Below are 25,939 nucleotides of genomic sequence, written 5' to 3'. Positions count from 1 at the left end.
ACAGTGAGGAGTTGCATTTTACATTTCAGATTTTAGGTAGACTTCCAATTAATATTCATTATATATAAAGTAAAACATGCCCTTTTCAGGAAATGAAATACAGTTGGTCATGCTCAGATTTATTCAGCTTAAATCAGACATCTGATGTACCTACACTTCATCATTTAATTTTTTTCTAAATGTACTTGGAATATTAGTCATGTCACATAATACAGCCTGCCCTCAGCATAGCTTATGCATGGTATAACATCTGACTTTATTTGGGGCACTACAACTATCTGCATCCCTCCTCAATTATATTTAAAAAAAGATTACGCCCCCTCTAACAACGCCTCTGACTACAAGGCAACGGAGGGTCCCTAAAGTACAATTATTACCTTAATAACATGGCCCACCGGCGAGGATGCTCAGTTGGTAGAGGATAGTGCTTGCAATGCCAGGGTTGTTGGTTCGATTCCCATGGGGGACCAGTACAAAAAAAGTATGAAAATGTATGCACTCACTACTGTAAGTCACTCTGGATAAGAGAGTCTTCTAAATGACTAAAATGTCAACAAAAAATAAATATCTACAAAGAATGAAACATCAATTCATTGAAAAAAAAAGGAATACGGACACTGGTCCCCTAGGTATTTACTTGGCCAGTGAAGCTAAAACTTTTACATTCAGCTCTATACTCCAGCATTTTGGATTTGATATTAAATGTTTTATATGACCCTACAAGACAGAATGTGACCTGTTATTTGAGGGTGAATAAGGATGAGCGAGAAAGTTAGACGCACAAAGATCATGCCCCTAAAAAAATTCTAACCTCTCATCATTATCAATAACAGGGGAGGTTAAGGTATAATATTTATGCCTCTAACTTCCTCACTCATCATTATTCACAATTCATTCATGATTATCTGGAATCATGGAAGCATCCACATTAATGTAGAAGTGTTCAGAAACATATCATATTCTTATTTACTATAGAAGTGACTCCAAAATGACAAAATACATTATTTACCATTCTATTGGGCACAGAATAATCTGAAACACAACCTAAACAAACAGCAAATGCATCCAACAAATGTGTAGTCACAAGCTTGATGTAGCCATTGTGTGCTAGGAATATGGGACCAAATACTAAACTTGAATAAATGTAATACACTAAGTGAATTTGTCTAAAAACGTATGACACCTTCAAAAATGGGGGGACTAGATACATAAAATGCTTTCATTTCTAAATAGTTAAACAGAAAACACCCCAAAATAAAAAGGTGACATTATGTATTGTCAGCTCATTTGATTTCAAATCCAAAAAGCTGGAGTATAGAGCCAAATTACATTTTAGCTTCTATGCCAAATAAATATGTAGGAGAGTAGGTAGCGTGCCACTAAAAGGGATACATTTACAATCAAAGTCCCACTTGAAAACATTGGGTGAGCTCGTTTGTTGGTCGCGTGGGAGGAGTTGGCGCTCAACTTGCAATTTAGGAGCCCGACGGCAAAAGTCAAAAGCCCCTGTTATGATACCGATGGTTTGTCGGGAGAGACGATTGTGACTAGATGGAGTACAGCTCCATCTAGATGTCGCGTCGAGGACAACAGTTGTTGACAACCGTTGCATTTTAGCTAAGCCCAACCCTTTTCCTAACCTTAACTTCATTCTCCTAACCTGCTAAATGAATTCTCCTAAACTGCTAAATGAACTCTCCTAACCTGCTAAATGAACTCTCCTAACCTGCTAAATGAACTCTCCTAACCTGCTAAATTAATTCTCCTAACCTGCTATGTACAGAAACTTCTCTCCGTAGCTGAACTCCATCTAGCCCACCGTTTCCCAATGTGGGTCACAAGAGAAAGTCTGAAATGTTGCTTAGTTCATAGAAGCTGCTAGTTTTAGTTGTAATAAACAGAGCGGTTTCTGTTCTCTTCCTGCAAATGTGGTTCTATCTTTTGAATGGTTTAAGCTACACAATATTATAACCCCATCACTGAAAGATAAGACTCTAAAAAACACGTATGTTTTCCTCTACAATGCCCACAAGCCACGCAGGATTCATTAGAACAGAGTGCAAAAGACTAGGCGCTAACTAAATCAAACTGGGTGGGAAAAGAACATCAATGATGGTGTTCTTTTCTACACAGAATTATTGCGTGATGATCTTCTGAATCTTCCCAATACCGTTGATGCATTTCAGTCACTTCAAACCATACTTCCTTCAGATTGAAATACTGTCAAATGTACTGTCAGATTGATTTGTATTAGACGGTTATAGACAATTAAAAATCACAAAAAAAATCTAAAGGGGTCGTGGGCCAAAAGAGTTTGGGAACTCTTTATCTAGCCACAACCGTAAAAAAATATTAGTCCCGACAAACCATCAGTATCATCACACACCCTGCTCAAAATTGACGACGAGGCCGGCTAGGAGGGGTGGAGTCAAAAACAAAACAACGAAGTGCACATGGTGGATACAAACTAACTTCTAATCATTTATCAATAAACATTTCAACAACCATTTGCATCAGAGACAAATGGAATAATGTGATGGTGCTGTCTGAGATTTTTTAATTTTTTAGGTCGGTCAGCAAATGTTTCCTTATCTGTTGTGTTTTTGTTGGTGATGACATTCACCTCCACAGCCTTTGATTACCTTGAAACTCCTCCTTTACTGCTTATGTAGTTTGGCATCCCCCGGCTGTGCAAAATGATGTCAACTGGAGGGGAGATTGGGGAAAGGCACAGTGTGCACAGAATTGTAATGCTAAAACATGAAAGATGCACACTGCACTGAGAGGAGCTATAAGAGAGACAGTCTATTAAAAAAAAAAAAAAAAAAGTGTATTTTTGGGGTTTAAAAGAGAAAGAGCTTTGCGGTCACTTGAGGAAAGGACATGTTCTCTCTGTCAGACGGTCCCAGAATATCAATGGCCCCTTCCTCCTTTTTCAGCTCCTTTCATCCACTGGGGACGAGGTCTGGACCCATTAAGGCTGAAGGATGAAAGGACTAGAACCGTATGAATCATGGTGTGCCTCAGGGATTATTACTGGGTAATTTTTCCTGCGCCCATCCTCGCAGGTGTGATACGGTCTCTTGTCCCAGGCGGCCACTCAGATTTCTTTGAACCTGCCAACACAAGGTTAGATTAGCCTATTTCAGAATGGACCGAATGCAAACCTATTCCGGTTATTAACATAGGCACCAGATCATTGGATCTGATTAATTCAATGTCATTTCATATTTGAGGACTGGCGGTGTAGGAACCACCACAGAATCTTCAACTGAGTATATCTGGCTACCCGAATAAAGCACTAAATAAACTTCAGTTAGTGCTAAACACGGCTGCTAGAATCTTGACGAGAACCCCAAAATTTGATCATATTACTCCAGTGCTAGCCTCTCTACATTGACTTCCTGTTAAGGCATGGTCTGATTTCAAGGTTTTACTGCTAACCTACAAAGCATTACATGGGCTTTCTCCTACCTATCTTTCCGATTTGGTCCTGCCGTACATACCTACACGTACGCTACGGTCACAAGACGAAGGCCTCCTTACTGTCCCTAGAATTTCTAAGCAAACAGCTGGAGGCAGGGCTTTCTCCTAAAGAGCTCAATTTTTATGGAATGGTCTGCCTATCCATTTGAGAGACGCATACTCGGTCTCAACCTTTAAGTCTTTATTGAAGACTCATCTCTTCAGTAGGTCCTATGATTGAGTGTAGTCTGGCCCAGGGGTGTGAAAGTGAACGGGAAGGCACTGGAGCAACGAACAACCCTTGCTGTCTCTGCCTGGCCGGTTCCCCTCTCTCCACTGGGATTCTCTGCCTCAAACCCTATTACAGGGGCTGAGTCACTGGCTTACTGGTGCTCTTCCATGCTATCCCTAGGAGGGGTGCGTCACTTGAGTGGGTTGAGTCACTGACGTGATCTTCCTGTCCGGGTTTGCGCCCCCCTTTGAGTTATGCCGTGGGGGAGATCTTCTTGGGCTATACTCGGCCTTGTCTCAGGATGGTAGGTTGGTGGTTAAAGATATCCCTCTAGTGGTGTGGGGACTGTGCTTTGGCAAAGTGGGCGGGGTTATATCCTGCCTGTTTGGCCCTGTCCGGGGGTATCGTCGGACGGGGCCACAGTGTCTCCCGACCCCTTCTGTCTCAGCCTCCAGTATTTATGCTGCAGTAGTTTATGTGTCGGGGGGCTAGGGTCAGTCTGTTATATCTGGAGTATTTCTCCTGTCTTATCCGGTGTCCTGTGTGAATTTAAGTATGATCCCTCTAACTTTCTCTCTCTCGGAGGACCTGAGCCATAGGACCATGCCTCAGGACTACCTGGCCGGATGACTCCTTGCTGTCCCCAGTCCACCTGGCCGTGCTGCTGCTTCAGTTTCAACTGTTCTGCCTGCGGCTATGGAACCCTGACCATGTTCTGTTATAATCTCCACCCGGCACTGCCAGAAGAGGACTGGCCACCCCTCATAGCCTGCTTCCTCTCTAGGTTTCTTCCTAGGTTCTGGCCTTTCTAGGGAGTTTTTCCTAGCCACCATGCTTCTACACCTACATTGCTTGCTGTTTGAGGTTTTAGGCTGGGTTTCTGTACAGCACTTCGTGACATCAACTGATGTAAGAAGGGCTTTATAAATACATTTGATTGATTGATAAAATTAACAAGTCAACAATGGCACCTAGCCTACTCACAATTTTGCTGGAGAGAGGCTAATGCTATCGAGTTAGTTTGGGAGGTGGAATAAATGGGGGGCAGCATAGAGCAATGAGGTGCACAATTGTTGTTTGAGATGGGGTCTTGCTTTATTTGAAAGCAACATTATTTCACAGGATGTGAGGGTTAGTTTGGAACTTGGAATAAACGGGACAGCGTGAGAGTGGCCGGCGCGATGCTCAGTTGTGGATTATCCACCATACAGCTTCCTTTAACCTTCAACACCGTTTTGTAGCACAAAGAAACAGACACCTTGGCTTGTAGTGTAACTGTATTATGACAAACCCAAACACGTTACACCATGTATTTTGGGTAATGTAGTCTTGCTATCATTTTAAAAAAGCCTACAAGCCCCAGTGCAGCCCAAAACTAGATTTTCTGTGTTTTATTTATTTATTTGGTGTAAGAGCTGTTCAAAAACACTGCCTGAAATGTCAGCCTGTTTGGTGTGATGGAGTTTTGGCCTGCCTGGTGACCTCACCAGGTGGTAAATTAGTTAATAAAACAATAAGGAAGTGCATTCTAAATTCCATTAGCTAGTTTTCAGTGTTCCCCTCACCACTCAGACCACTCCCAGAGAGCCCTAGCAAAATTGGTGCCTGAGAAATTGAAGCTGTGTGTCTTTTTGGAGGAAGCTATGTGTCTTTTTGACCATTTGAAAACATAGTCAGGTACTTAAAACCTCTATAGGATCGGTGTTAAGCTAACGTAGGCTAATGTGATTAGCATGAGGTTGTAAGTAACATGAATATTTCCCAGGACATAGACATATCTGATATGGGCAGAAAGCTTACATTCTTGTTAATCTAACTGCACTGTCCAATTTACAGTAGCTATTACATTGAAAGACTACCATGCTATTGTTTGAGGACAGTGCACAATTATGAACTTAAAAGTATTAATAAACCAAATTAGGCACATTTGGGCAGTCTTGATACAACATTTTGAACAGATACAGTGGGGAGAACAAGTATTTGATACACTGCCGATTTTGCATGTTTTCCTACTTACAAAGCATGTAGAGGTCTGTCATATTTATCATAGGTACACTTCAACTGTGAGAGACGGAATCTAAAACAAAAATCCAGAAAATATCACATTGTATGATTTTTAAGTAATTAATTTGCATGACATAAGTATTTTATCACCTACCAACCAGTAAGAATTCCAGCTCTCACAGACCTATTAGTTTTTCTTTAAGAAGCCCTCCTGTTCTCCACTCATTACCTGTATTAACTGCACCTGTTTGAACTCGTTACCTGTATAAAAGACACCTGTCCACACACTCAATCAAACAGACTCCAACCTCTCCACAATGGCCAAGACCAGAGAGCTGTGTAAGGACATCAGGGATAAAATTGTAGACCTGCACAAGGCTGGGATGGGCTACAGGACAATAGGCAAGCAGCTTGGTGAGAAGGCAACAACTGTTGGCGCAATTATTAGAAAATGGAAGAAGTTCAAGATGACGGTCAATCACCCTCGGTCTGGGGCTCCATGCAAGATCTCACCTCGTGGGGCATCAATGATCATGAGGAAGGTGAGGGGTCAGCCCAGAACTACACGGCAGGACCTGGTCAATGACCTGAAGAGAGCTGGGACCACAGTCTCAAAGAAAACCATTAGTAACACACTACGCCGTCATGGATTAAAATCCTGCAGCGCACGCAAGGTCCCCCTGCTCAAGCCAGCGCATGTCCAGGCCCGTCTGAAGTTTGCCAATGACCATCTGGATGATCCAGAGGAGGAATGGGAGAAGGTCATGTGGTCTTATGAGACAAAAATAGAGCCTTTTGGTCTAAACTCCACTCGCCGTGTTTGGAGGAAGAAGAAGGATGAGTACAACCCCAAGAACACCATCCCAACTGTGAAGCATGGAGGTGGAAACATCATTCTTTGGGGATGCTTTTCTGCAAAGGGGACAGGACGACTGCACCGTATTGAGGGGAGGATGGATGGGGCCATGTATCGCGAGATCTTGGCCAACAACCTCCTTCCCTCAGTAAGAGCATCGAAGATGGGTCGTGGCTGGGTCTTCCAGCATGACAACGACCCGAAACACACAGCCAGGGCAACTAAGGAGTGGCTCCGTAAGAAGCATCTCAAGGTCCTGGAGTGGCCTAGCAAGTCTCCAGACCTGAACCCAATAGAAAATCTTTGGAGGGAGCAGAAAGTTCGTACTGCCCAGCGACAGCCCCGAAACCTGAAGGATCTGGAGAAGGTCTGTATGGAGGAGTGGGCCAAAATCCCTGCTGCAGTGTGTGCAAACCTAGTCAAGAACTACAGGAAACGTATGATCTCTGTAATTGCAAACAAAGGTTTCTGTACCAAATATTAAGTTCTGCTTTTCTGATGTATCAAATACTTATGTCATGCAATAAAATGCAAATTAATTACTTAATCATACAATGTGATTTTCTGGATTTTTGTTTTAGATTCAGTCTCTCACAGTTGAAGTGTACCTATGATAAAAATTACAGACCTCTACATGCTTTGTAAGTAGGAAAACCTGCAAAATCGGCAGTGTATCAAATACTTGTTCTCCCCACTGTATGCAATGGTTCATTGAACCAGTCTAAAACTTTGCACATACATTGCTAAATCTAAATTGCAACTGGGCTAGAATAATATATTATGGCCTTTCTCTTGCATTTCAACAATGGTACAACATGTAATTTTTTTATTTATTTTTTAAATACAATTATTTGTATTATCTTTACCAGATCTAATGTGTTATATTCTCCTACATGAATTTCGACAAACTTCAAAGTGTTTCCTTTCAATTGGTATCAAGAACATGCATATCCTTGCTTCAGGTCCTGAGCTACAGGCAGGAGGATTTAGGCATGTCATTTTAGGCGAAAATTGAAAAAAGGGTGGAATCCTTAAGTTAATGCAATAGCTTCCCGGACTATCTACATTGAGCCGTGTTGCACTAACTTCTTTTACTCATCACATACGCTGCTGATACAGTTTGTCACTTTACCCCTATCTATATGCACATACAATATCTACCTCAATTACTTCGTACCCCTGCACATCGACTCGACACTGGCACCTAGTGTATCATTACTCATTGTGTATTTTTTTATTTTTATTTTATTTTTTTACATTGCTATTATTTCTCCATTTTCTTTTTCTCTGCATTGTTGAGAAAGGCCTATATGTAAGCATGTCACTGTTAGTCTACACCTGTTTACCAAGCATGTGATGAATACATTTAAATACACACACACACACACACACACACACACACACACACACACACACACACACACACACACACACACACACACACACACACACACACACACACACACACACACACACACACACACACACACACACACACACACACACACACACACACACACAGCAAAAAAAGAAACATCCCTTTTTCAGGACCCTGTCTTTCGAAGATAATTAGTAAAAATCCAAATAACTTCACAGATCTTCATTGTAAAGGGTTTAAAACACTGTTTCCCTTGCTTGTTCAATGAACCATTAATGAACATGCACCTGTGGAACGGTCGTTAAGACACTAACAGCTTACGGTAGGCAATTAAGGTCACAGTTATGAAAACCTAGGACACAAGAGGCCTTTCTATTGACTCTGAAAAACACCAAAAGAAAGATGCTCAGGGTCCCTGCTCATCTGCGTGAACGTGCCTTAGGCATGCTGCAAGGTGGCATGAGGACTGCAGATGTGGCCAGGGCAATAAATTGCAATGTCTGTACTGTGACACGCCTAAGACAGCACTACAGGGAGACAGGACGGACAGCTGATCATCCTCGCAGTGGCAGAACACGTGTAACACCTGCACAGGATCCGAACATCACACCTGCGGATAGGTACAGGATGGCAACAACAACTGCCCGAGTTACACCAGGAAAGCACAATCCCTCCATCAGTGCTCAGAGTGTCCGCAATAGGCTGAGAGAGGCTGGACTGAGGGCTTGTAGGCCTGTTGTAAAGCAGATCCTCACCAGACATCACTGGCAACAGCGTCGCCTATGGGCACAAACCCACCGTCGCTGAACCAGACAGGACAGGCTCTTCACTGACGAGTCGCGGTTGTCTCACCAGGGGTGATGGTCGGATTCGCATTTATCGTTGAAGGAATCCTCCTCCCTCATGTGGTACCCTATCGGCAGGCTCATCCTGACATGACCCTCCAGCATGACAATGCCACCAGCCATATTGCTCGTTCTGTGCGTGATTTCCTGCAAGACAGGAATGTCAGTGTTCTGCCATGGCCAGCGAAGAGCCCGGATCTCAATCCCATTGAGAACGTCTGGGAACTGTTGGATCTGAGGGTGAGGGCAAGGGCCATTCCCCCCAGAAATGTTCGGGAACTTGCAGGTGCCTTGGTGGAAGAGTGGGGTAACATCTCACAGCAAGAACTGGCAAATCTGGTGAAGTTCATGAGGAGGAGATGCACTGCAGTACTTAATGCAGCTGGTGGCCACGCCAGATACTGACCGTTACTTTTGATTTTAACCCCCCCTTTGTTCAGGGACACATCATTCCATTTCTGTTAGTCACATGTCTGTGGAACTTGTACAGTTTATGTCTCAGTTGTGTAAATATTTGGATGAACATAAGATTCAACATGTTAAGTTTGCTGAAAATAAACGCAGGTTGACAGTGAGGACGTTTATTTTTTTGCTGAGTTTATACACACACTACCGTTCATAAGTTTGGGATCACTTAGAAATGTCCTTGTTGAAATGCACATTTTCTGTCCATTAAAATAACATAAAATTGATCAGAAATACAGTGTAGACATTTTTAATGTTGTAAATGAGTATTGTAGCTGGAAATGGATGATTTTTTATGAAATATCTACATAGGCGTACAGAGGCCCATTATCAGCAACCATCACTCCTGTATTCCGATGGCACGTTGTGTTAGCTAATCCAAGTTAATCATTTTAAAAGGCTAATTGATCATTAGAAAACCCCTTTTCAATTATGTTAGCACAGCTGAAAACTGTTGTGCTGATTAAAGCAGCAATAAAACTGGCCTTCTTTAGACTAGTTGAGTGTCTGGAGAATAATCATTTGTGGGTTTGATTACAGGCTCAAGAACTTTCTTCTGAATTGCGTCAGTTTATTCTTGTTCTGAGAAATTAAGTCTATTCCATGCGAGAAATTGCCAAGAAACTGAAGATCTCGTACAACGCTGTGTACTTCCCCCTTCACAGAACAGCGCAAACTGTCTCTAACCAAAATAGAAAGAGTGAGAGGCCCCGGTGCACAACTGAGCAAGAGGACAAGTACATTAGAGTGTCTAGTTTGAGAAACAGACACCACACAAGTCCTCAACTGGCAGCTTCATTAAATAGTACCCGCAAAACACCAGTCTCAACGTCAACAGTGAAGAGGCGACTCCGGGATGCTGGCCTTCTAGGCAGAGTTGCAAAGAAAAAGCCATATCTCAGACTGGCCAATAAAAATGAAAGATTAGATGGGCAAAAGAACACAGACACTGGACAGAGGAAGATTGGAAAAAAAGTTATGGACAGACGAATCTAAGTTCGAAGTGTTCGAATCACAAAGAAAAACAATTGTGAGACGCAGAAAAAATGAAAAGATGCTGGACACCATCTGTCAAGCATGGTGGAGGCAATATGATGGTCTGGGGGTGCTTTAGTGGTGGTAAAGTGGGAAATTTGTACAGGGTAGAAGGGATCTTGAAGGAAGGCAGGCTATCACTCAATTTTGCAACATCATGCCATACCGTGTGGACGGCGCTTAATTTGAGCCAATTTCCTCCTACAACAGGACAATGACCCAAAGAACAGCTCCAAACTATGCAAGAAATATTTAGTCAGCTGGTATTCTATCTATAATGAAGTGGCCAGCACAGTCACCAGATCTCAACACTATTGAGCTGTTGTGGGAGCAGCTTGACCGTATGGTACGTAAGAAGTGCTCATCAAGCCAATCCAACTTGTGGGGGATGCTTCAGGAAGCATGGGGTGAAATCTCTTCAGATTACCTCAATAAATTGACAACTAGAATGCCAAAGGTATGCAAGGCTATAATTGCTGTAAATGGAGGATTCCTTGACGAAAGCAAAGTTTGAAGGACAATTATTATTTAAATTAAAAATCATTATTTATAACCTTGTCAACGTCTTGACTATATTTCCATGGAAAACAAGGACATTTCTAAGTGACCACAAATTTTTTAACGGTAGTGTATGTATATATAAATAATTTGATACAGTGTCTAATAACACCAACTCTAGTCATCCATTCAAAGACAATCACGTCTCAAATCCTATGGGAACCTGGTGGAAATATACAACTCTCAAGACGCAATCAAGGTCCCAGGTTAATCGTGAATGACAACTTTTGATTTTTTAAAATAGCCTGAGGTGCAATTGCAATTTTTCCCTTATTAAAGCTAGCCAATTAATCAGCAGCCTGGAGGCCACTTTGGAGTAGAATAATGAGCACCCTTAACCTCTAGGGAAAGGCTAATGTATAAAGCTCTGGGAAGTAGCTCTATTTGTGGCTTTGACCTGTATTTAAAGGAATAGTCATTTTAGTCCACACTCAAGTCAAATTGCATTTTGCCCCTTTTAAGTTAAGTAGCCAGTATTTGTTCACTTCTTGGATAAAATGGGTATGATTTTATTACTAACATGACTTATTGCACTTAGCAGCCTCTTTATCTTAAGAAAAGGAAACCAGCTTTGGGTTTCCTGATTGGCTATCATTCCCAGCAGTGTAGTCGTGAGTGGCTTACCCTCCATGTCTGGGGCTGTGTCCACACCAGCCCCTCACCTCTTTATACACCAGCCTGGACAGCAGCTAGAAAACAGGGAGACAGCACACTCAACACAGCTTACTAAAACATATCTATGTTTTTACACATAGAAATATATATGTAACACAATTTAAAAAACAGTCCCAGACCAATATTCCTCCACCAAACTTTACAGTTGGCACTATGCATTCGGGCAGTTAGCGTTCTCCTGGCATCTGTCAAACCCAGATTCGTCCGTTGGACTGCCAGATGGTGAAACTTGATTCATCACTCTAGGGAACGTGTTTCCACTGCTCCAGCGACCAATGGCAGCGAGCTTTACCCCACTCCAGACTACGCTTGGCATTACACATGGTGATCTTAGGCTTGTGTGAGGCTGCTCGGCCATGGAAACCCATCTCATGAAGCTCCCAATGAACAGTTATTGTGCTGACGTTGCTTCCAGAGGCAGTTTGGAATTCGGTCGAAGTGTTGCAACCGAGGATAGACAATTTTTAAACGCTACATGCTTCAGCACTCGGCGGTCCTGTTCTGTGAGCTTGTGTGGTCTATCACTTTGTGGCTGAGACATTGTTGCTCCTAGACATTTCCACTTCACAATAACAGCAATTACAGTTGACCGGGACAGCTCTTGTAGAGCAGAAATTTGACAAACTGACTTGTTGGAAAGATGGCATCCCATGATGGTGCCACATTGAAAGTCACTGAGCTCTTCAGTACGAGCCATTCTACTGCAAATGTTTGTCTCTGGAGATTGCATGGCTGTGTGCTCGATTTTATACACGTGGCTGAAATAGACAAATCCACTAATTTGAAGGGGTGTCCACATACTTTTGTAGTGTATTGTAGTAATGTAGTGTATCATTTGGTATCAAGGGTATCATTCATTTTGTACAAAATCCACAGGTGTAGCACCTTCTTTGAACATGTGGCAAAAATATTGTAGTGATTTATAAAACATGTTAATAAAAACAAAGATTAAAAACTAACCAAACAGGCGAGGATATCAGCAGTGATCAGCATGAAAAAGACATTGTTCCATCCCGTCGGAGAGATCAGCCCTGCTAACAGAGGACCTAGGGCGGCACCTAGAGGACAGTCAGAAAATAAGAGAGTCAGGGGAACCAAAGCACCTGGAACCAGGACTGGATATACAATCTGATTTGGGACAACAATCATAAAAAGTCTGCCTTTAGAACACCACATGATTTACAATGGAAAATAGTTTTGTATGAGCCATGGACCTTGTACATAAACTGTATACAATTTGTAATTGTCACATAACACTGCAATGACTGAGCATCTCTCAAAACATAGGCGACCTAAAATAAAAACCTTCCTTCATGCATTGACACAGGCACACAAAGGCATCTTAGCACCACCAACCCATGACTAGTTACCATTACAAGCATCAAATCTAAAAACAACAAGATCAAAGAGTACCAATCCCCCGTGTGTGTCCTAGAAATTCCCCACATACCTATTGACCCCGTGCCGTCAATAATTGCAGTGACCGTTGACAACGCTCTAGAATTTCCTCTCAGGCTCTCATGCGTCCCCTATGAAAGGAAAACCCTCATTTTGAATCAACATTCAGCATAAAAGACTTGGACTCTTTCCAAATGTGTCTCTCCTCAATTCCTTGCGTTCTCTCTCCTCCGCCTCTTCTCAAAACGCATGGAAGGTGAAGGTCTGATGGGAGGGACCTTGGGATCGTCTTCTCCAACACGGTTTGAGAAAGAGGCGAGGGAGATAGAATGCAAGGAATCGAGGAAAGACGCATTAGACAGTGTCTTGGACTAACAGGGAACCTGGGGAATTTGGGGTGAGTTGGGGCAAAGAAGGGCTTATCTCCACTTCGGGAGAGCTGAGGACTTCATGTGAGAAAGGTATGCAGCAGTGCAGCCTGGGATGGATGTGCTTACCAAGTCAGCAGACACAGCGGTGGTGATGAGGGCGTAGGGGCCGTTCACCAGGGCTCCGCACACCAACAGCATCCCTACAAGGCAGAGGAAAACAGCAACAAGTGGATCAGGCATGTACAGTATGCTAGTTATTTTTAATAAGCTTTTCATAGTGATATTGTGGTTGTTATATTGGTTGCACCGATTGCAAGTCGTAGATAAGAGTGTCTGCCAAATGACAAAGCGTAAATGTGAAATCCACAGGCTACAAACACACAACCGACACACAGTAAAGTACAATGTGTTAAATTGGAGCATTTATGTAGTTCAGTAAGAGGCGTTGAAACCAAAATAGCTCCATGGCTTCAAAGTCAAATTTCATACAGAATAACTTAACTCTTACCGATTGTGGTTGCTAGGCTATGCTGTCCAATGTGGTTGAACAGGAACAGCTAGGAAAGCATCAAAAAACAAACATTTAGATTGGATCGTGGGTCAAATGTGTCACTCTTGAAGGATTTACTAACCCACATGCAGACCCAAAGGAAAACATTGAGCTATGCTGAAAAACGGATTGACACACTACTGTAAAGGAGCTCACAGACTAACATAAAATGTTTTCAGGCTTGGGCAGCGGGTGAAGTTCACTGCCAAATCCAGAGCTCCAAGCACAGCCAAATTCCTTTTTCTGTGTCCATCATGCAGTCATATTTACATTGCATATATGTGAGTGTGATCAAAACTTTGACATAGAGAATTGCCTCTTTTCATAAGTGAATATAAAGTGTCTAGTCCACATTTATAATTCAGGCATTTGTGCAGGCCTTTCCCTATCAACAGTATATTTTGCCCAGCACCGGTTTTCTAAAGTTTGGAATGTACAGATTTCCCTTGAATGCCACATTTACAATTTAAGGAGTCATAAGTGTACTATACTAAAGAGACACTATAAATGGCCATGGTTTTACACATGGTTAAAAGCCAGTGATGTCTTGTGTGAAAGCACACTCACCATAGGGGCAGCCAGGATTAACATGACACAGCAGGTAGAGGCTCTGCCCCCAGTTTGGTCCGACACCAGTCCAGCCACGATGCCCCCTGCAGAAACACAGCACACACCCTTAACACACAGGCAGAGACAGCAGTCCTACATAACCTGAAAATATTCATCCATGGGATTTAGGGAGCTACATGATGATCAATACTATGGGAAGTGCTCCGACACCATACAGTAGGAGCCATTAATTGACCAATTCTAATGAGAACTCTTCTGGCAGACTACTACAGCAGTTACTTGCTATGACTATGGTCTGTATTGTGTGACAAAATGGGATTAAAATCGATTTCATTGTAAAAATATATATATTTTTTTTTAAACGTATAACTATAATATAGTCGTTGCATAAGTATTGAGCTCCCTGAGTCAATACATGTTAGAAACACCTTTGTCTGCGATTACAGCTATGCGTCTTCTTGGGTAAATCTAAGAGCTTTACACACCTGGATTGTGCAATATCCAAGCTCTGTCAAGATGTTGGGGATCATGGCTAGACAGACATTTTTTTGACTTTCCATAGATTTTCAAGCAGATTTAAGTCAAAACTGTAACTAGGCCACTCAGGAACATTCACGGTCTTCTTGGTAAGCAACTCCAGTGTAGATTTGGCCTTGTGCTGTAGGATATTGTTCTGCTGAAAGGGGAATTCCTCTCCCAGTGTGTTGGAAAGCAGACTAACCAGGTTCTCCTCTAGGATTTTGCCTGTGCTTAGCTCCATCCCGTATCTTTTTATCCTGAAAAATTATCCAGCATTTGCCGCTGTCATGCGTACCTATACCATGATGCAGCCACCACCATGCTTGACAATAAGGAGGCAGTTACTCAGTGATGAGTTGTGTTGGATTTTCCCCAAACATAAGGCCTTGAATTAGGCTAAAAAGTGTATTCCTTTGTTGTGTTTTTTAGCATTATTAATTTAGTGCCTTGTTGCATACAAGATTAATGTTTTGTAATATTTTTTATTCTGTAATTTGTATTCTCCTTTTTAGGTCATTATTGTTGAGTCACTACAATGTTGTTGATCCATCCTCAGTTCTCTCATCACAGCCATTGAACTCTAGCTCTTAACATCCCCAATGACCTCATGGTAATATCCCTGAGCAGTTTCATTCATGTCCTGCAGCTCAGTTCAGAAGGACGACTGTATCTTTGATGTGTCTGGGTAGTTTAATACGTTTAATCCATAGCATATTTATTAACTTGACAATGCTTAAAGAGATATTGTAAGTCTGATTTGTTATTGTTACCCATCTACCAATCACTGCACTTCTTTATGAGGCTTTCGAAAAGCTCCCTGGTCTTTGTTTTTGAAATTCAATACTTGACTGAGGGACCTTACAGATGTAGTACAGTTGAAGTCAGAAGTTTACATACACCTTAGCCAAATACATTTAAACTCAGTTTTTCACAATTCCTGACATTTAATCCATGTAAAAATTCCCTGTCTTAGGTCAGTTAGGATCACCACTTTATTTTAAGAATGTGAAATGTCAGAACAATAGTAGAGAGAATGATTTCAGATTTTATTTCTTTCATCACATTCCCAGTGAGTCAGAAGTTTACATACACTCAATTAGTATTTGGTAGCATTGCCTTTAAATTCTTTAACTTGGGTAAAACGTTTCAGGTAGCCTTCCACAAGCTTCCACATTCCTCCTGACAGGGCTGGTGTAACTGAGTCAGGTTTGTAGGCCTCCTTGCTCTCACACGCTTTTTCAGTTCTGCCCACAAATTGTCTATAGAATTGAAGTCAGGGCTTTGTGATGGCCACTCCAATACCTTGACTTTGTTGTCCTTAAGCCATTTTGCCACAACTTGGGAATTATGCTTAGGGTCATTGTACATTTGGAAGACCCATTTGCAACCAAGCTTTAGCTTCCTGACTGATGTCTTGACATGTTGCTTCAATATATCCACATAATTTTCCTTCCTCGTGATGCCATCTCTTTTGTGAAGTGCACCAGTCCCTCCTGCAGCAAAGCACCCCCACAATATGATGCTGCCACCCCCGTGCTTCACAGTTGGGATGGCGTTCTTCGGCTTGCAAGCCTCCCCCTTTTCCCTCCAAACATAACAATGGTCATTATGGCCAAACAGTTCTATTTTTGTTTCATCAGACCAGAGGACATTTCTCCAAAAAGTACGATCTTTGTCCCCATGTGCAGTTGCAAACCGTAGTCTGTCTTTTTTATGGCGGATTTGGAGCAGTGGCTTCTTCCTTGCTGAGCAGCCTTTCAGGTTATGTCGATATAGGACTCGTTTTACTGTGGATATAGATACTTTTGTACCGGTTTCCTCCAGCATCTTCACAAGGTCCTTTGCTGTTGTTCTGGGATTGATTTGCTCTTTTCGCACCAAAGTATGTTCATCTCTAGGAGAGAGAATGCGTCTCCTTCCTGAGCGGTATGACGGATGCATGGTCCCATGGTGTTCATACTTGTGTACTATTGTTTGTACAGATGAACGTGGTACCTTCAGGCCTTTGGAAATTGCTCCCAAGGATGAACCAGACTTGTGGAGGTCAACAATTATTTTTCTGAGGTCTTGGCTGATTTCTTTAGATTTTCCCATGATGTCCAGCAAAGAGGTACTGAGTTTGAAGGTAGGCCTTGAAATACATCCACAGGTACACCTCCAGTTGACTCAAATGATGTCAATTAGCCTATCAGAAGCTTCTAAAGCCATGACATCATTTTCTGGAATTTTCCAAGCTGTTTAAAGGCACACTCAACTTAGTGCATGTAAACTTCTGACCCACTGGAATTATGATACAGTGATTTATAAGTGAAATAATCTGTCTGTAAACAATTGTTGGAAAGATTACTTGTGTCATGCACAAAGTAGATGTCCTAATCGACTAGCCAAAACTATAGTTTGTTAACAGGAAATTTGTGGAGTGGTTGAAAAACGAGTTTTAATGACTCCAACCTAAGTGTATGTAAACTTCTGACTTCAACTGTATGTTTGGGGGACAGAGGAAGGTTTAGTCATTCAAAAATCATGTTAACCCCTATTTTTTCACACAGAGCGAGTAAAATTTTTTATGTTAGAATAATGTTAGAATTGTTCCACTTTGACAGAGTATTTTGAGTAGATTGTTGACAAAAAAATACAACTAAATCCATTTTTAGCCCACTTTGTAACACAATAAACTGAAGAAATCCAAGGGATATGAATACTTTTCCAAGACACTGTAAATGGTCTGTTTTGTTATGACTGCAGACATTTTCTTGTTATGCCTGTTTTGTTTTGACTGCAGACATTACTTGTTATGCCTGTTATGTTATGACTGCAGACATGACTTGTTATGTCTGTTTTGTTACGACTGCAGACATTACTTGTTATGCATGTTTTGTTACGACTGCAGACATGACTTGTTATGCCTGTTTTGTTACGACTGCAGACATGACTTGTTATGCCTGTTTTGTTACGACTGCAGACATGACTTGTTATGCCTGTTTTGTTACGACTGCAGACATGACTTGTTATGCCTGTTTTGTTACGACTGCAGACATTACTTGTTATGCCTGTTTTGTTATGACTGCAGACATTACTTGTTATGCCTCTTTTGTTATGACTGCAGACATTACTTGTTATGCCTCTTTTGTTATGACTGCAGACATGACTTGTTATGCCTGTTTTGTTACGACTGCAGACATGACTTGTTATGCCTGTTTTGTTACGACTGCAGACATTACTTGTTATGCCTGTTTTGTTACGACTGCAGACATGACTTGTTATGCCTGTTTTGTTATGACTGCAGACATGACTTGTTATGCCTGTTTTGTTATGACTGCAGACATTACTTGTTATGCCTCTTTTGTTATGACTGCAGACATTACTTGTTATGCCTCTTTTGTTATGACTGCAGAAACCACTCATTATTTCTATGATTTGTTATAACTACAGTGCAGACAAAACATCCAGGTAATCAGAGAAGAGCGTCCTGGTTCCTCATATGATTTTACAGATTATTGGGCTATAAGAAGGTTAGATAATGCCATATAAAGTCCGCCACAAAACTGTTAAGGCTTACCAACAATTCCTCCTACATCAAATAGTGTTGACATGTCCCCAGCTTCCTTGGGGTCAAAATGGGCTGAGGAAATAAACATTGGGAATTTTAAGTGACACAGTACGCAAAAATAATTGACAGCTTATCTCACAATGCAAAGCAAATCATTATCAGCTTATAAACATTGTTAGCATTTGAACCCTCAGGTGAAATGACAACTGTAAACAAATAGGAGCTAAACTGAGTACGTACCAACGTTAGCAATGTAGAGAGGAAGCCAGTAGAGGAAAGTGTAGCTAACGAGCTTAGCGAACAGCAGACAGAGGGAGAACTCCATCACGCCCTGTAAGATAACACACATATTACAGTCATAGCAACTGTCATAACAACAGTCAACTGCATTCATGTGGGTTTTGAGAGTAATTACCAACAATGAGTCACAACAGAGGTGAAACAGGAATTCAAGGCTTAGGTGCAGTGACATAAAATACAACCCATTATTATTTTGATTGCCTGTGTCTGTTTTGCCAGAGGAATACTTGTGTAACATTTGATGAGATTCAGCAACTGAAACAGCTTGAAATGAAAGTAGATTGTGATCCCCACTCACAGGTATCCTGAGGGCCCCACAGAAGCTGATGGCCTTGGTGTGCTCCTCTGCCGGCTCAGAGGAGATAGAGTTGGACTGGCCAGGACTGCTGAAGATCTCCTCATTATTGTATGAGTTCTGTAAGAGAGGCTCCTTCTCATTGTCCTCCTGTCCGTACACAGCAATTAGCATGGGTCTAACCAGGGCTGCAACTATTGACTGTTTTAAGGTTGAATAGGTCTGTCTGACATTTATTTTATTACTCTATAATATCAAGTCTTACGAAGGAAAGTAATGTAATGACAAAACGGTGGTCATCACAAAACAAAAATAAGGTCAAAAACTGGGCATAGCTGGTAGCCTAGAGGTTAGTGAAGTGGGCCAGGCATCATATCTCAGGTGCAACCTACACCTACTGCCCTTGTGGCCTTTAGCAAGGCAGCCCTTCTCTATACTACTAAGGGCACCAATTACTTAATGTGTTCTTTGGTTGTACTTACATGGTGTTGCGGAGGGCTGCAACCGACATCTTCTGGTTCTGTGACAGAAAAAAGGTTTTGCTCACAAATACATTTTCATGTCAAAATACAGTCTTGGGACAAGCCAACTCTCATTTGACATTTTGTCTTAATGTTAACAGTCTAGGTTTAAGATGAAATGGCTGCAGTGAAAACTCTGAAATGCAACATGATTCTTTTTCAAACTAGCTTAATAAAAATGTATCCTCCATAACTTTATAGTGGCAATGAACATTTTGACTATGATCTATCAAGCTTCAATAAATTGTAATGGATTACAGTCAGCACTATTGGCATGTTTTGAACAAGGTCTGGGCATATCCATAAAGCGTCTCAAAATAGGAACTCTGATCTAGGATCAGGCTCCCTCTGTCCATTCATTATAATCTAAAAGGCAAAACTTCTAGATCAGCAATCCTACTCTGAGACGCTTTAAGAATACGGGCCAAGAGGTCAGACTCACTCTCCACCAGGAAGAAGAAGCAGAGAACGCCAGTGGAGGCGATGATGATGCCAGGCACGATGAAGGACATGCCCCAGGCCGAGGATACGAAGACGCCAGCGATGAGCGAGCCCAGGATGTTGCCTACCGAGGTGTGGGAGTTCCAGACGCCCATGATGAACCCTCGTCTGGAGGGAGAGGGACAGACACATACAGATAGGATGGAAATGAGAGGTGGATTTACCTTGAGAAGCATTGTACATCTTGACGGTGAACAGTGAGACAGCTTACTAAATACCGAGGACAGCTTTTGGCATTCAAATGCTGAATTAGGAACTGGACGCCTGTAAATAGTTCCTATTTTGAATGTCCAAAATCTTATTACAATCAAACCTGCTCAACCAAAGGTGCTGAATGTACAGTTGTTTTTACTTTCACATCATGTGACTGACTGTGAGCAACAGATAAAAACCCTGCACGAGATGGAAAAGAGGGTACTGATACTGCGTAGTCAGCATTGCTGAACCAGTCTACAGTAAGGATATGTCTCACTCACTTCCCTTTTCCAAACCAGTTCCCAACGCAGGCCACCACTGCAGGCCAGCCCGTCGTCTGCACCAGTCCATTCATTGCCTACGAAAGTAAGAGGGAGATTGAGGTCTTTAAATTCTCTGTTATTTCAACATTAAATATGTCCCTACACCCGACCCAATGAGAGAAAAAGAGAGGGAGATTGGGATACAAAAAGTATCTCAACGAGAAAGAGAGAAAGAAAGAGATACAAATAAAAAGAGAAGGTGGGAGGGCTGGTTTCCTACATTGCATTCTCACAAACAGCCTTGAGAAAAGTACTGGCATTGAAACACTCTCTCAGCCTCCCTCCCTCACACTATCGCTGTCACATGATACTGAAACAGAAAGGGGCTACCTGGACTTGTGCAATAAGAAATTCCTAGCCAGTTGTAGCTCAATCTTGAGTGCAATGATCACGTTCCCGCACTGACTGACTGTGTGGAGGCTCATTGTTTTAACGTTACGTTAGTCTACATGATACACTAGTAAAGTAATAAAATATATATAACTGTCGGTTATATTAGCCACGACTTACCGTTCTTTGTGCAGCTTCAAATGTTGAACAAAGTTGGAAATTGTTGCGCCTCCGTCTGTAATTTTATTCCCGCATGTTTTGCAAGTTGCAATCCGTTTTTTGTTGATACAGCGTTGTCTTTATATCCGAAAATAATAATTCTGGGTATCATCTTTCCAAGGGCTCCATCTGAATTCACCCGCCGACGTTCCTCTGCACTGCCACGCACAACTTTTTCTCAGCTGGCACAATTTGATTGGCTGCTGTCCGATTCAAACTGTAATCCGTTAAATGAAGAGTTGATGCGCTGCACACTTTTTTTAATAGCATCATTTTTTATATTTGGGCTTGGGGAGGGTATCAAGTCAGGTCGAGTCATAAGGCTCAAATCCAAGTCAAGTCACGAGTCATTGGTGTTAAAGTCAAAGACGATTTTCAAGTCATCATATTTGTGACACGAATCTGACTCGAGTCCACACCTCTGGCTGTAAGTAGCAGTAGAAGTATTGTTTCCCGTTAGTTTACTCCAGTCAGGGACGGGATGGTAGTGTATGGCGAAAAAAAGTATAAATAAAGTAATAAATAAAAAATTTGGTAACTATGCTGCAGAGTGTGAGCAAGTGACTGAATGGTTTTGGAGATTTAACCCGTACCTGGACGAAGGCGTAGTACCATATTGAGTGGATGTTCAAGTAGAAGCCCAGGCCAAACAGACACGTGAAGAGACCACTGAGAAGCATACCGATGGTCAAGTAGTAGCGCAGGGGCACGCGCTCTCCAAATATCCCACTGTCAAACCGCACAACATCATCTGGTCAACTGCTTGTAGTGAGTTAACACACATATACAAAACACAATCAAATACATCCTTCTGCCTACCTGAAAAACATGCCAATGGCATAAGCAACCAGGAAGGAGTTGTCCACGGCTCCAAACAGTGTCTGGTAGTTGTCCTGGTCTGGACAGAACAAGAGGACACCGAAAATATCCAAATGAAATCTGCGGTCCCATTCTACTGACATGTTGTGCTTTCTAGATGTTGGTTTTGTAAGCACTCAGAAAACTCACCAAAGGGCGCCCAGTCACACCAGGTTTCATTGTCAGTTCCATTGAGGTTTGGAGGTCGAATGAGGGTGGAACAATTTCTGTGCAGCTGACTCTGTAAATGCATGGGGCAATAAGCAGAGATTACACACATGGACACAAAACACTCAGCCTTTAAGACAACCTGCATAAAGATGGCAAAGAACTAAACGTCTTGAAAGAAAAACAACTATGAAATCACTTTCTCACAAGCTATACTGAACATAAACACAACATGCAACAATTTCAAATATTTGACTAAGTTACAGTTCATATAAGGAAATCAGTCAATTTAAATAAATAAATTAGACCCTAATCCATGGATTTCACATGACTTGGCAAAGGTACAGCCATGGGTGGGCATAGGCCCACCCACCTGGGAGACTGCCCCCCCCAATGGGCGCAAGGGCCAGCCAATCAGAATGAGCTTTTCCCCACAAAAGGGCTTTATTACAGACAGAAATACTCCTCAGTTTCATCAGCTGTCTGGGTGGCTGGTCTTACGATCCCACAGGTAAAGAAGCCGGATGCGGCAGTCCTGGACTGGCATGGTTAAACGTGGTCTGCGATTGTGAGGCCGGTTGGACGTACTGACAAATTCTCTAAAACGACGGCTTATGGTAGAGAAATTAACATTAAATTCCCTAGCAACAGCTCTGGTGGACATTCCTACAATCAGCATGCCAATTGCACACTCACTCAAAACTTGAGACATATGTGGCATTGTGTTGTGTGGCAAAACTGCACATTTTAAAGTGGCCTTTTATTGACCCGAGCACATGATGCACCTGTGTAATGATCATGCTGTTTAATCAGCTTCTTGATATGCCACACCTGTCAGGTGGATTGATTATCTTGGCAAAGGAGAAATGCTCACTAACAGGGATGTAAACAAATTTGTGCACAACAGAAATAAACTTTGTGTGTATTTAAAATTTCTGGGATCTTTTATTTCAGGTCATGAAACATGATACCAACACTTTACATGTTGTTTTTATATTTTTGTTCAGTATATAGTGTTAACTATTGTAGTGCGGCTCGAGTGTTCTAGGGATTTTGTGGCCTATAACACCTAGAGATGTAACAATATAAAAGCTAAACAGTGTGGCCATACATTTCAATAACGTTTAATACAGGTTTGTGGAGACAGTGTATCACCTTAACGATGCTGATGGGTTTCCGGGAGAGATGGTAGCTGGTATAGAAGAGGAAGGTGAGGAAGAGGGTGAAACCTCGGTACCTGGACAGAGAGAGTAGAAGAGCTCATTCTAATGTTATCCAAAGCAAATACCATGCCATGAACTTCGACCTCTTTGTAAGTCAAAGCACACCCTCTACAGTTTTTAGGACAGTCTCTTTCTTTCACATGGTCTAGACTAGAAGTCTCCAGGGATGTTAGCATCATAGGACCAGGAAGGAAGGAGAGGGGAGAGAGACCGAGAGGCAAGCTTCAAACTACCATCCTGGAGAGGGTTCTGGGGAGAACACAAAACCATCGTTCACATGGACTTGTCTGTACAGTAGACAGTACACATAAGCTTTTTTTTTTGTGGGAACCTGACATGGAAACAAAACAGGGTATTCAGAATAGTTCTTCAGTGCTGGGAGCAGTACAGGGACCTGGCTGCCTCATGACACTAGGTGCACACTGCACAGGAAGGCAGCTAGCTACAACCCACACACAGTGCATGTTCTGTACTGACTGTTTACTTTTCCTGGAGTGGAAAGGCAGGTTTTACCACAAGTTAAATTCAGTTAACACCTCACTTACAACCTAGTGTAACCTCCTCATACCCAGGCTAATTGCGCACAACATATAGAATGCTTCTCAAATTACACCATATTAGTGTCCTACTTTTGACCATGTGCTGTGGTCAAAAGTGGTACACTACATAGGGAATTGGGTGCCATTTCAGACTCAGCCATTCGGGAGGAAGTGTAGTGCCTGAGACTAAGCCTGCTGTGACCTTTAACCCTTTAAGCATACTGGATCAGTGACAGCAATAATGCAGAACGTTTTGTTGATTGCAGAAGAGTTACAGATATCCAACAGCCTTCCAAATCCAAGAGCCTTCACCTAGGATGATTGCATGTAACATTCTATGATTGTCAATGCTTCTTTTTGCAAATACATATTTGAATATGGGGTTTAACTATACCTAATGAAACACTCAAATGAAATCTAGACGGTTGACTAATTCCTAACATTCTAGAATGTCAGTATGTCAGTAATGCATAGATAGAATGACACCAAATCTCTTGCCAATCATTGACATCTAGCTGATTAAGGACAAAACCGCCGCTTCCCCTCCCCCATCATCAAAGTACATACTGTAAAATGCAATGCATTTAGTTTTGTTTCCATAAAGGGTGTCACAATATAATTCAAACACAGTGTCAATTTACCAGCTGTCTCTTGAGAAGGACGTGATCAGTCTAATGCCGGGAGCCAAAGAAGACCTCATCTTTGGTGTAGTAGCCAAAACAACTTCTTAAAACTTGTTAAAACCGCTTAAAATTTTCTCTAAGACATGGCTTCAAAAGATATATCGGGCGCCTTATATACACCCAATTGATGATATAGTATTTGTACCAAAACTAGGACTACAAAAAAATCTCTAAAACTAGCTAAAAACAAATTTAAAAGATTACGTTTCGTTACATGGGACAGCTTCTTTTCTCACAGGCTCTCGCTTGAATTCTTTTCCACTTGTCTTTGATTAAAAGTACACCGATTTTTCTTTTATTAATTTAAAATGTATTAATTTAAAATATAAAGAATAAAAACACTCCGCGCACTGATCAAAAAAGTTTCAGTCGCTTTGCTATTCCTACTTCATGATGATGTGGGTGAATCTCCACAAACAATGAATTCCCATCGATTTCCATACTTGCTCGAGTCCGCTGATAGCGTTATAAAAGCCGGTTCCTATAAATACTCTATGCACTTCTCTACCATGTCACAAGGAAATGTGTACATATCTTAACAGATTGTGTGCATAATAGTTTGAAGGCAGTCCTTCTCTAATGTTTTCCAAACTCAGGCAAAACGCCTGAACAAAATCTATATTCCGAAGTGTGTAGACACGTGATTCCCGTGTCTGACGTCACAGAATTAAAGGAGCGATGATTGAATGAGAGAGTTCATGGGTGGGCACAGTTTGTATAGTTCAGTCCATTCTATTGTACATGAAATGTAATCTCCATTCAACCCAGGCACCGGGCTATGAAAAAACAATATCGTCCATTAACTCTTCAAGTAGCAGAGAAGTACGGTTTGTCTTCCTTGATGTGTTATAACCTACTTACAGCAGAAAATGATGGCTATATTTTTATATACATTCTCTAAAATTACAAATTTAAACGTTTCTTGGGTCATGTTGGGGGAGATTTTCGGCACAACACCGGCAAGGTGGAAAAATCAGCCGTTCTGCCCTGGAGCAAGGCAGTTAACCCCCCTAACAACACCTGCTCCACGGCAGCCGATGACATGATGTTGATTAAGGCATCTCTGATTTCAGAGGGGTTGGATTAAATGCGTAAAACACTTTTCGGTTAAAAGCATTCAGTTGTACAACTAACTAGATATCCCCCTTCCCCAGAAGTGTGCTGAAATGGACAGTGTGAAAATAAAATATTATTTATTACAGTTTGTGAAAAGGGTACTGATGCACAAACACCTTGAGGGTGGTCATGATGAGTGAGTCTCATGATTAGAGTTTATGAACTGTGTTACAGTGAGAGTGGAAAAACACACACCA

The 25,939-nt window shown here is 41.8% G+C and overlaps 1 protein-coding gene across 2 annotated transcripts; it reads right to left on the bottom strand.

Annotated features, from left to right (window-relative positions):
- Positions 1–98: 98 nt before the first annotated feature.
- slc37a2 (solute carrier family 37 member 2) lies at positions 99–25,251 on the bottom strand. Of its 2 annotated transcripts, none has more exons than XM_071339204.1 (18): positions 24,585–25,251; positions 23,337–23,418; positions 22,164–22,254; positions 21,975–22,053; positions 21,749–21,884; positions 20,565–20,641; positions 20,030–20,196; positions 19,549–19,586; positions 19,070–19,186; positions 18,712–18,802; positions 18,481–18,543; positions 14,400–14,485; positions 13,791–13,839; positions 13,409–13,482; positions 12,964–13,042; positions 12,474–12,571; positions 11,463–11,527; positions 99–3,116 (listed from the first exon to the last, which is right to left on the bottom strand). In XM_071339204.1, exons 1-18 carry the CDS (start codon positions 24,641–24,643, stop codon positions 3,101–3,103), a joined length of 1,467 nt encoding a protein of 488 aa, XP_071195305.1. In that variant the 5' UTR covers positions 24,644–25,251; the 3' UTR covers positions 99–3,100. The 2 variants fall into 2 exon arrangements, with proteins under 2 accessions (XP_071195305.1, XP_071195304.1); XM_071339203.1 differs by having other exon boundaries at positions 19,070–19,216; positions 24,585–25,250.
- Positions 25,252–25,939: the final 688 nt, after the last annotated feature.

The sequence above is a fragment of the Salvelinus alpinus genome, chromosome 13, assembly GCF_045679555.1.
Source record: "Salvelinus alpinus chromosome 13, SLU_Salpinus.1, whole genome shotgun sequence".
NCBI lineage: Eukaryota > Metazoa > Chordata > Actinopteri > Salmoniformes > Salmonidae > Salvelinus > Salvelinus alpinus.
Note: the sequence above shows the minus strand (reverse complement) of the source record. Positions and strands in the feature narration are given on the sequence as shown.